General features: G+C 62.0%; 2 protein-coding genes across 2 annotated transcripts; both read right to left on the bottom strand.

Moving 5' to 3' along the window:
- Positions 1–913: 913 nt before the first annotated feature.
- LOC125281271 (melanoma-associated antigen 10-like) lies at positions 914–1,912 on the bottom strand. Its single transcript, XM_048213816.1, has 2 exons — positions 1,841–1,912; positions 914–1,528 (listed from the first exon to the last, which is right to left on the bottom strand). Exons 1-2 carry the CDS (start codon positions 1,910–1,912, stop codon positions 914–916), a joined length of 687 nt encoding a protein of 228 aa, XP_048069773.1.
- Positions 1,913–8,249: 6,337 nt separating this feature from the next.
- Positions 8,250–11,279, bottom strand: LOC125281272 (melanoma-associated antigen 4-like). The gene is made up of 2 exons (XM_048213817.1): positions 11,132–11,279; positions 8,250–8,980 (listed from the first exon to the last, which is right to left on the bottom strand). Exons 1-2 carry the CDS (start codon positions 11,277–11,279, stop codon positions 8,250–8,252), a joined length of 879 nt encoding a protein of 292 aa, XP_048069774.1.
- Positions 11,280–11,681: the final 402 nt, after the last annotated feature.

Raw genomic sequence — 11,681 nt, 5'->3', positions numbered from 1 at the left:
AGCCCGAGCCACCCAGGCCAGGGGCGTTTCCACTACAGTGCTTGCCCCGGGAGCACCCTTCTTCCACTGGTTCTGTACGTCTCAGGGCATCCCTCCCCACTTTCCTGCCATGAGTGCAGCTGCTAGACAGCCACCTAAGGGTGGTACATGTCCTGCTTATCCTACTGTACTCAGTGCTCACACACAGGGCCTTCCACAGTGCAGTGCTCCCAGCCAATGTCTGGAAATCAGTGAGACAGTGAGAAGGGCTCCCTATGTGCTGAGATGACGTCTCTCCTCCTTTCTTGAAGAACCAAGCCAATACAGAAGCACACATCTATGTTACTTTTCCAAAATTTCAGACAAGATGGAATAAGAAGCAAAATGAACAATCTTTTATTTCCCTATTTTCTGACCCCGTCACTTGAGTGCTCCATTCTTTCGCCTTTCCAGCAAATTTCTATGCCAATGCCCTGTAATTTCATTCCAGAACCCAAACAAGGAGGGAAGATCTCCCAGCTTATTTCCAGGACATGACAAAACTCTTAACTCTTGAACTGGCTAAGGACAAATGCTGTGGCGGGGGGGGGGGGATGTCACTCACACACTCAGCCCCCGAAGCGGATGAAATCTTCTATGCCAAGGAACCCCACTGGAGAGCTTCCTCGAGGACACCAAGCTCTGGATGTGGGAGTCATCACAGAGAACAGCCCCCTCCCGTCTCCCCCAAGGAGGCTCCTTGCCCGCTTTCTTCCCCCAACCCTCCCTGGCCCTGCACTCCTTAGAATGCCCAGGGCTGTCTCTTCACACACACACACACAAACAAACACTAACAGGAAAGAACCAGCAAGCAGCCTCACTTCCCGCCCAGCATCCCACAGGAGAAGCTGCCGGCCCCACCAAAGCCTGGAAAGGGCCTGGCCACCCCTGGGGCTCAGGCCCCCTCTTCCTCATTGCTCACAGACTCTTCACACAGGGCCAGGGAGGAAGGCTGCTGCCCACGACTGACCTGCAGCAAATACTCCAGCACTTGGAACTTGCTGGTTTCAGCATAGGCCCTGGGACCCCACAGGAACTCGTAGCGGGCAGGGTCGCTGCCGGGCACCTGCCGGTACTCCACGTACCCTTCCTGCACCCAGACATTGGTGAGGAGCTCCCTGGGCTCCCCGTAGATGACGTGCTCCCTGCCAGCATACACTCCCATGACCCCCAGCACTTCCCACACCTTCTCCTCCGGGGCACAGTCGCCCTCCAGGACGATCACCCCCAAGAGCACCACCAGGAGGCCGGTCTTGGGCATGCCCTGCTCACCACTCGGCAACCCACCGCAGGTGAGGCCCAGGACGGTGACCAGGACGTAGGAGTGGTCGCTGGGGTCCACCTCCTTCACATCCACGCCAAAGACCAGCCGCATGCACTCGGACGCTTGGCCGAAGATCACGGCGAAGGCGTCCTGGTAGTCGTTGCCGACCACTTCCAGCATCTCTGCCTGGCTGATGCGCTGCTGGGTGCGATACTTGAGCACCAGGAACGCCACCAGGTCAGCCGCCTAACCCTGGAGTGTGTCCTGGAGCAGGGGCTGGGCTTCCTCGGGCTCCTCCCAGCCGCTCGACCCCTCCTCATCTGGGCTGCTGGAGCCATGGTCAGGCTGGCCCCATGCAGTGGCTGCCAGGTCAGTGGGGGAGGGGCAGGCACTCTGAGGGCTCTGGGGAGCACTTGGGCCCCCAGCATCAGACCCCTCCTCCGGAGGGCCCAGAAACAGGGCAGAGCAGGAGATGCGAGAGGGGCTGGACTGGGAGGAGGCAGAGGCTGAGGAGGAGGGAGATGGGCCCCCCTCCTCCCCAGCCCCGGACAGCTGTGCCTCCACCAGGCTCTGGGTCGGGACTGGGTCTTCCTCCAGCTTCCAGAGCTCACTCCTCTGACCCAGGGACATGGCGTCTGTGTAGGGCTGAACCTGAAGAAAGATGTGGGATGGCTCCTCAGGGTGCAGCCCAGCCAGGAGAGGCCCGAGGTCCTAAAGCTGACAGTGGGCTGTGTCAGCTTGGGTGCTGAGGGGTCCCCTCTGTGGTGGGATGGGAGAACCCCTGGCTCCACACGCAGAGCATGGACCTCACCTCGACCACTGGCACTTGCCTGCACCTCCTCTGCCCTGACCTTAGGGAATCCTGCCTCAGACTGAGGCCTCAGCTCCCAGTTCTTTAAGCCCCTAGAGGAGGGAAGGAGGAGGCACCTCAGGGTGCAGACTGCAAGCACAGCCCCAGGCCCCCAGTGAGCACAGGAGGGCTGGGTCAGACTGAGGTCCTCACCAGTCCAGGCTGGGCGGTCCCCTCCTTGGCCTCTCAGGGGGCTGCTATTTCCCCTGCCAGGGCCTGGGCCCCACCCACCGTGGCCCTGAGGCCAAAGGCTCACAGCAAGACCATGCAGCCCTGAGACTCCACAGAAGGGGGCCCACATCTGGCCATGCCTGCCAAAGTTCTACAGGGCTCGTCACAGATCTGGAGGGATGGCCAAGCTCGGGGTTCCACATGTGCTGGGATGGGTACGCCTCTAAGGCTTCACCTTAACCCCAAGGAAGGCCTAGGAACACTCCCTGTGTTGAAGCTGAGGCCACCCTCCTGGTGCTGAGGCCTCATCTCTGGGAGACACCAGAAGGAAATGTCAGGAGAAATCAGTCGGCCCACCAATCCCCCATCTCCCCTGGGCTGACAGAAGAGGCAGGGTAGGCCTGGGCCCTAGAGATCCTGCTGTGGGAGGCATGCACTCATTTCTATTTTTTTTTTTTTAAGATTTTATGTATTTATTTGGGAGAGAGAGAGACAGCTAGCGAGAGAGGGAACACAAGCAGGGGGAGTGGGAGAGGAAGAAGCAGGCTCCCAGAGGAAGAGCCCAACGTGGGGCTCGATCCCAGAACCCCGGGATCACGCCCTGAGCCGAAGGCAGACGCTTAACGACTGAGCCACCCAGGTGCCCCACATGCCCTCATTTCTCACCTCCACCCCCACCAGGGCCAGGGCCAGGGCCAGGGCCATGGCCCCTGCCTCCCCCACTGACCAGAGTCCAGACCCTCAGGCCCAGGCCCTCCCCTCCCTGAGACCAGGGATCTGGAGACGAGGAGGGGCTCAGCCAAAGAGGCTCCACCCAGGGTTCCCAGGTAGGGCCTGGCCAGATTTCAAGGCCATCCCGTCCTTTTCCTGAGGGGTGGGTTCGGACCCAGCCACTCCTCCATCTGGGGTCCCCACATGGACTCTTGGCAGGACTAGGGACTCCTGCGTGTCTCCCAGGAGGGCTTCCTCAGATGACCTGACTGAGACCTCTCCCAGCATGGTCCTCACGTGCCTGAGAGCTGGGAGAGAAGGGTGAGGACGCAGCAATCCATGCCCTCCCCCTGCACCCCACCCAATTCACAATGAGCTGAGATTGGGGGCTGGCCCCTCTGTCCAGGGGCAGGAGTCCACTCTTTGTCCCTAAGGTGCTCACGTTTACTTTCGGCAGGTGCTGGAACTATCCCTTCTCCTAACCTCAGCATGCACCCTGCAGGCCAATGCCACCATCCCACTGAGACCCAGAGGAGAAAGTGGGGTGCTTACTTTCTTGACTCCCAGCCTGGCCTCGCAGGACTGAGCATCAGGGCAGGACTTCATTTGGGACCCCTGTGTCTGCGTGGGGGTCTGCTCAGTCCTCCCTCAGGGTCTTGGGACTCCACCCTCTGCTGACCTGAGGCCACACTCCTCAGACCAAGGCTCTCTCCTCCCTCAGACCCTGGGTGCAGAAGTCAAGAACACTTCAGCTGCTCCCCCCACTTGGGGGACATCCAAGAAGGAGTCCACGGGCAACAAAATCACTGTCTGTTTTAGGCTCTAAGGTCCTCAACGCTCACCCTGCATCCCTCGGGACTGCCCTGTGCTGTCCCCAGTCCTTTCCCCTCTGACAGCCCCACGCATCCGTGAGATCCAAGGCCAAATGTGGGGGTGCGACAGCTGCCCTATGGCCTCCCGTCGGTGACTCTGTTCTGGGGTCCAGGGTCCACGCAGTTCTCCCTGAGGGTTCTCGCCTTGACTTCGGGAGGATTTGACCTTCCCTGCTGCTGACCCCGATCTGCCTCTTACCCGAACCCCCAGACGCTCTATGACCCGGATGTGGAAGTCTGGACACGCCACTTGTCCTCTTCCCGCTCAGGGGCTTCCCAGGCCTGATCTGTTCTGGGGTTCAGGGTCGCTCATGTCCTCCCACCGGGTCCTCGCATCCAGTCCCATTAGCTCCTGCCCCTCATTTTTTAAACCATGGCCCCCGCTTCTGTCAGACCTGGATGCGGACGTCCTGACACACTGCCTGTGGACTTGGCACAAACACGCCTCACAGGGCTGACAGCAGGGGCAGGTTTCAGTGCGCTGTCCCTGTTCTGGAGTCCAGGTCCCTCCCTGAGTCCTCCCTCAGGGATCTTAGCTTGAGCCTCAGCACATCTTGTGTTCCTCTCTCTGCTGTCTCCAGGCCTGTTCCCTCAGACCAAAGCCCTCGCTGCCCTGAGAACCATGGGAAACGATCCTGGATGGCACATCAGGCAACAAAGGCCAGGGATTCCCTGAGATGGGTTCCTTCGGGTCACTTAGGCCTATCCTCTATTGCCCACCTGCACTCCCTGGATGGCCTGTGCCTTCATCCCTGCATCTGAAGGCCGCTCCTTACAACAAGCTCTCAGTGTCTCTGGGACCCAGAGCCGAAGTCAGGACACGCCTCATGTCATGCTTGTCCCACTCAAGGGCCTCCCAGGACTGATTCCCTACTGGGCCCAGGGTCCCTCTGTCCTCCCTCTGGTCCTCACCTTGACTCCCGACAGAAGCTGGGCCCTCCCAGCCTTCCGACCTGAGGCCGTGCTCCTTACCGCACGCCTCCTGACTCCTGAGACCCAGAATCGGATCTGCAGGCTCGCTATGCATCCCCATGGCCCCCAGGGATCTTCCTGGACTGACACTATGGCCCCACCCCTGGGAGATCTCCTCTGTCCTCCCTCAGAGTTCATAGCTTGACTCGGGTTACTGCCTAGGCCCTCTCCTCTGCACACCGGAGGGAGGCCCTGCTCCTTCCACCCAGGCCCCCAGGGTCTCTGACACTGCGGATGCAAAAGTCCTGACTCACCACCTCCAATCCCCCCTGCACGGACCTTCCCTCACTGCCTCTGTGCTGGGGTCCAGCGTCCTTCAGTCTTCCCTCTGCATCCTCAGCATGAAGCCCAGCAGGCCATGGGGTCTCCCCTCTGCCCACCTGAGCATTGGCTCCTTTCACCAGGTCCCCAGTCTCTCGGGAGACCCGGATGCACCAGTCCAGCCACACTGGCCTCGTTTCCCCATCGCGCCCAGGGGCCTTCCTGGACTGACACTAGGGCCTGACCTCTGTGAGTTCCCCTCTGTCCTCCCTCAGGGTTCATACCTTGACGCCCATAAGCGCCTGGGCCCTCGCCTCTAAAGACCTGAGATCTGCTCCTTACGACAGGCCCTTTATCACTCGGACACCCAGATGCAGAAGTCAAGACTCACCACGTGTTCCCATCCCGCACCAGGGGCCTTCATAGAAACCCTGTGCTAGGAACCAGGGTCTCTCAGTCCTCCCTCTGCATCCTCACATTGAAGCCCAGCAGGACCTGGGCCCTCCCCTCTGTCCACCGGATGGAAGACAGACTTCTTCCTCCGAGGCCCCCATTCTCTCAGGAGACCACGTTGCCGAAGTCCGGCCCCAGTGGCGGCGTGTTCCCATCCCGCCCGGTAGGCTCCCTAGACTGCCATCCTAGGCGGACTTCTGCCAGGGTCCCCTCTGTCCTCCGTTATGGTTCATCCCTGGTCTCCTCTCGATTCGCGCCAGGACCCTCCCCTCTGCCCACCTGAGCTTTGGCTCCCTCCATCAGGCGTTTAATCTCTCAGAGACCCGTATGCGGAAGTCCAGACTCACCACGTGTTCCCATCCGCGCCCCCCCCCCCCCCCGCGCATTGCCCCCGCCCCCGCCCGCCCATGTATCTTCTATGACTGACTCTGCTGGGGTCCAGCGACCTGCAGTCCTCCCTCTGCATCCTCACCACGATGCCCAGCAGGACCTGGGCCCTCCCTTCTGCCTACCTGAGCATCCGCTCCTTCCATCAGGCCTTTAGTCTCTCAGAGACCCGTATGTGGAACTCCTGACTCACCACGTGGACCCACCTTCCCCTCCCCCCCCCCCCCCCGGTGGACCTTCCCTGACTGCTGGTGTCTAGTGTCCCGCAGTCCTCCCTCTGTAGCCTCACCACGACGCCCAGTAGGACCTGGGTCCTCCCCTTGCCCACCTGAGGGAGTCCCTGGTCCTTCCACCAAGGCCCCCAGTCTCTCGGGAGACCTGGATGCACCAATCCCGCCCCATCGGCCATGTGTCCCTATCCCTCCCAGGGGCCTTCCCGGTCTGACCCTGGGGCCCGACCGCGCTGAGGTCCCCTCTGTCCCCGGCTTCTATGTCCGTGGGTCCTGCCCCCGATCCGTCCCCACGCGGTCCCTACCTGGACTCCCTGGGCCTGCCTCTGCCCCTGCCCCTTCCCGACCTGGCATCCTTCCGCTCTGACCAAGGTCCTAAGCTCCCTCAGACCCCCGAGGTGCATTTCACCAGACGCCCTCTGTGGCCACCCTCCCTAGGGACCCCCAGGGCCCGGCCGCGCCAGGAACCCAGTGCCTGGACCGAAGCGGGGGAGGGTGGGCCGCACAGTTCTCCCTCAGGTCCCACCACCCGCTCCAGGGAGGGCCTGGGCCCGCCCCTCTGGGGACCTGTGGCCACTGTCCTGGGCCCCGGCGGGAGGGGCGCAGCCGGACGACGCTGCCCCTGCCCGCGGTCTCTCGGGGCTACCGGCAGGGGCCACCTGGCTCCTGGGCGCCCCACCCCCACCCCCACCCCCACCCCCAGTGTGCTCCCTCACGGGTGGGTCTACCTGCACGCCTCGCCTCAGCTGACCAAGATCCCGCCTCCCTCACGCGGAGGTCGTCGCCGCTCTCAGAGCTCTGAGGCGGAAGTCGGAGCTCGTCACTTCCGGACCCCTTAGGAAGGGGTCCCCTAGGGCCGCCAGCACGTCGGGCGGCGATGGGTTCCGGCGAGGGGGTAGGTGGGGGAGGAGAGGGGAACGGGCAGGGCCGGGGTCCCCCGGTCCTCCCTGGTCTCCTTACCTGGACTCGGGCAGGCAGGGTTGGAGCCTGTCCGCCTCACAACCAGTCTCGCACCCACCCCACCACTTCCTTAACAGGGAGGCAGAGAGTGGAGTCTGGCTACTGTCACCACGCAGGTTCCTGGTGACCAGCTGCACAGAAGCCATCACGGCGCCCCTCTGGTCTCCCCAGACACCCAGGCCGGGCCAGGGGCATTTGCACTGCAGTGCTCGCCCCGGGAGCCACACCCCGTCACCCTGCTTCCCCTTCTTCTGCAGGGCTCAGGGCACCCCTCCCCACCTTCCTGCCAACACTGCGGCTGCTGGACACAGTCCCCTATGCCTGGGACGTGTCCTGCTTCTCCTGGTGTCCTCACTGCTCACCCACAGTGCCTTCCAGAGAGCAGAGCTCAGCCACTGGCTGGCAATCAAGGCGAGCAGGGCTCCCTCTGCGCTGACAGGTTTCTCCTCCTTTCTTGAAGAACCAAGCCAATGCAGGAGCACACATCTGCGTGTGCCTTTAGCATTTGCACAGTGACAGACAGCAAAGCATCAGAAGCAAGAACCAACAAACTTTCCCTTTTATTTCTCTATTTCCTGACCCCATCACTTCACTCTTCCTTTTTTCACCTTTTCAACCCATCCTTAGACCAATGCCCTGTGATTTTGGTCCAGAGCCCAAAGAAGGAGGCAAGGGGTCCCACCTGGTTTCCAGGACATGACAAAACTCTTAACTCTTGAACTGGGTAAGGACAAATGCTGTGTGGGGGGGGGGGGCGGATGTCACTCACACACTCAGCCGCCGAAGCGGATGAAACCTTCTATGCCAAGGAACCCCACTGGAGAGCTTCCTCGAGGACACCAAGCTCTGCATGTGGGAGTCATCACAGAGAACAGCCCCCTCCCATCCCCCCCACGGAGGCTCCTTGCCCAGCTTTCTTCTCCCAACCCTCCTTGGCCCTGCACTCCTTAGAAAGCCCAGGGCTGCCTCTTCACACACACACACACACACACACAGTAACAGGAAAGAACCAGCAAGCAGCCTCACTTCCCGCCCAGCATCCCGCAGGAGAATCTGTTGGCCCCACCAAAGCCTGGAAAGGGCCTGGCCACCCCTGGGGCTCAGGCCCCCTCTTCCTCATCGCTCACAGACTCTTCACACAGGGCCAGGGACGAAGGCTGCTGCCCGCGACTGACCCGCAGCAAATACTCCAGCACTTGGAACTTGCTGGTTTCAGCATAGGCCCTGGGACCCCACAGGAACTCGTAGCGGGCAGGGTCGCTGCCGGGCACCTGCCGGTACTCCACGTACCCTTCCTGCACCCAGACATTGGTGAGGAGCTCCCTGGGCTCCCCGTAGATGACGTGCTCCCTGCTGGCGTACACCCCCATGACCCCCAGCACTTCCCACACCTTCTCCTCCGGGGCACAGTCGCCCTCCAGGACGATCACCCCCAAGAGCACCACCAGGAGGCCGGTCTTGGGCATGCCCTGCTCACCGCTCGGCAGCCCACCGCAGGTGAGGCCCAGGACGGTGACCAGGACGTAGGAGTGGTCGCTGGGGTCCACCTCCTTCACATCCACGCCAAAGACCAGCCGCATGCACTCGGACGCTTGGCCGAAGATCACGGGGAAGGCGTCCTGGTAGTCGTTGCCGACCACCTCCAGCATCTCTGCCTGGCTGGTGCGCTGCTGGGTGAGATACTTGAGCCCCAGGAACGCCACCAGGTCAGCAGCCTTCCCCTGGAGTGTGTCCTGGAGCAGGGGCTGGGCTTCCTCGGGCTCCTCCCAGCCGCTCGACCCCTCCTCATCTGGGCTGCTGGAGCCATGGTGGGGCTGGCCCCATGCAGTGGCTGCCAGGCCAGTGGGGGAGGGGCAGGCACTCTGAGGGCTCTGGGGAGCACTTGGGCCCCCAGCAGCAGACCCCTCCTCCGGAGGGCCCAGAAACAGGGCAGAGCAGGAGATGCGAGAGGGGCTGGACTGGGAGGAGGCAGAGGCTGAGGAGGAGGGACATGGGCCCCCCTCCTCCCCAGCCCCGGACAGCTGTGCCTCCACCAGGCTCTGGGCCGGGACTGGGTCTTCCTCCAGCTTCCAGAGCTCACTCCTCCGACCCAGGGACATGGCGCCTGTCGGGCTGAACCTGAAGACAGAGGTGGGATGGCTCCTCAGAGTCCAGCCGGCCTGCAGAGGCCTGAGGTCCCAGAGCTGACAGTGGGCTGCTTCCTGCTTAGGAGAGGATGGGAAGGGCAAGCCCCTGGGTCCTCACCTTGACCTGTGGCACTCCCCTGCGCCTCCCCTGCTCTGTGACCTTAGGGACTCCTGCCTCAGGCAGAGACCTCGACTCTGAGTTCTTGAAGCCCCTGGAGGAGAAAGGGAGGGGCACCTCAGGGTGCAGACAGGAGGGCTGGGTCGGACTCTGTGAGGTCCCCACCAGTCCAGGCTGGGTGGTCCCCTCCTTGGCCTCTCAAGAGGCGGCTATTTCCCCTGCCAGAGCCTGGGCCCCACCCAACGTGGGACTGAGGCCAAAGGATCACAGCAAGGCCACGCAGCCCTGAGACTCCACAGAAGGTAAGCTAGGAGGCCCACATCTGGCCACAACTGCCAAAGGTCCACAGGGCTTGTCACGGATGTCCAGGGATGGCCAGGCTCGGGGTTCCATCTGTGCTGGGATGGGTGTGCCTCTTGGTCGATACCTTGACCCCACGGAAGGCCTGGGAAAACTCTCAGCCGCCCTGTGCTGAGGCCTCATCTCCGGAGGACGCCAGAGGGAAAAATCAATTAGCCCACCATTTCCTGTCTCCCCATGGCTGAGAGAAGTAGCAGGGCAAGCCTGGTCCCTAGGGATCCTGCTGTGGGAGGCATGCCCTCATTTCTCACCTCCATCCCCACCAGGGCCAGGGCCAGGGCCAAGGTCCCTGCCTCCCCCACTGACTAGAGTCCAGACCCTCAGGCCCAGGCCCAGGCCCTCCCCTCCCTGAGACCAGGGATCTGGAGAGGAGGAGGGGCTCAGCCCAACAGGCTCCACCCAGGGTTCCCAGGGTTCTCAGGTAGGGCCTGGCCAGATTTCTAGGCCATCTCCTCCTTTTCCTGAGGGGTGGGTTCGGACCCAGCCCCTCCTCTCTCAGGGGTCCCCACATGGATTCTTGGCAGTACCAGGGACTCCTGTGTGTCTCCCAGGAGGGCTTCCTCAGATGACCTGACTGAGACCTCTCCCAGCATGGTCCTCTCGTGCCTGAGAGCTGGGAGAGAAGGGTGAGGGCGCAGCAATCCACGCCCTCCCCCTGCACCCCACCCAATTCACAAGGAGCTCAGATCGGGGGTTGGTCCCTCTGTCCAGGGGCAGGAGTCCACTCTTTGTCCCTAAGGTGCTCACGTTTACTTTCGGCAGGTGCTGGAACTATCCCTTCTCCTATCCTCAGCATGCATCCTGCAGAACAACGCCACCACCCCGCGGAGACCCAGGGGAGAAAGTGGGGTGCTTACTTTTCTTGACTCCCAGCCTGGCCTCGCAGGACTGGCCACCGGGGCAGGACTTCATTTGGGACCCCTGTGTCTGCGTAGGGGTCTGCTCAGTCCTCCCTCAGAGTCTTGGGGCTCCACCCTCTGCTGACCTGAGGCCACAATCCTCAGACCAAGGCTCTCACCTCCCTCAGACCCTGGGTGCAGAAGTCAAGAACACTTCAGATGTTCCCCCCAGCTTGGGGGACATCCAAGAAGGAGCCCACGGGCAACAAAATCACTGTCTGTTTTAGGCTCTAAGGTCCTCAACGCTCACCCTGCATCCCTCGGGACTGCCCTGTGCTGTCCCCAGTCCTTTCCCCTCTGACAGCCCCACGCATCCGTGAGATCCAAGGCCAAATGTGGGGGTGCGACAGCTGCCCTATGGCCTCCCGTCGGTGACTCTGTTCTGGGGTCCAGGGTCCACGCAGTTCTCCCTGAGGGTTCTCGCCTTGACTTCGGGAGGATTTGACCTTCCCTGCTGCTGACCCTGATCTGCCTCTTACCCGAACCCCCAGACGCTCTATGACCCGGATGTGGAAGTCTGGACATGCCACTTGTCCTCTTCCCGCTCAGGGGCTTCCCAGGCCTGATGCTGTTCTGGGGTTCAGGGTCGCTCATGTCCTCCCACCGGGTCCTCGCATCCAGTCCCATTAGCCCCTGCCCCTCGTTTTTTAAACCATGGCCCCCGCTTCTGTCAGACCTGGATGCGGACGTCCTGACACACTGCCTGTGGACTTGGCACAAACACGCCTCACAGGGCTGACAGCAGGGGCAGGTTTCAGTGCGCTGTCCCTGTTCTGGAGTCCAGGTCCCTCCCTGAGTCCTCCCTCAGGGATCTTAGCTTGAGCCTCAGCACATCTTGTGTTCCTCTCTCTGCTGTCTCCAGGCCTGTTCCCTCAGACCAAAGCCCTCGCTGCCCTGAGAACCATGGGAAACGATCCTGGATGGCACATCAGGCAACAAAGGCCAGGGATTCCCTGAGATGGGTTCCTTCGGGTCACTTAGGCCTATCCTCTATTGCCCACCTGCACTCCCTGGATGGCCTGTGCCTTC

The sequence above is a fragment of the Ursus arctos genome, chromosome X (assembly GCF_023065955.2).
Source record: "Ursus arctos isolate Adak ecotype North America chromosome X, UrsArc2.0, whole genome shotgun sequence".
NCBI classification, from domain to species: domain Eukaryota; kingdom Metazoa; phylum Chordata; class Mammalia; order Carnivora; family Ursidae; genus Ursus; species Ursus arctos.
The sequence above is the reverse complement of the archived record's forward strand: the minus strand, read 5'-3'. Positions and strand labels throughout refer to the sequence as shown.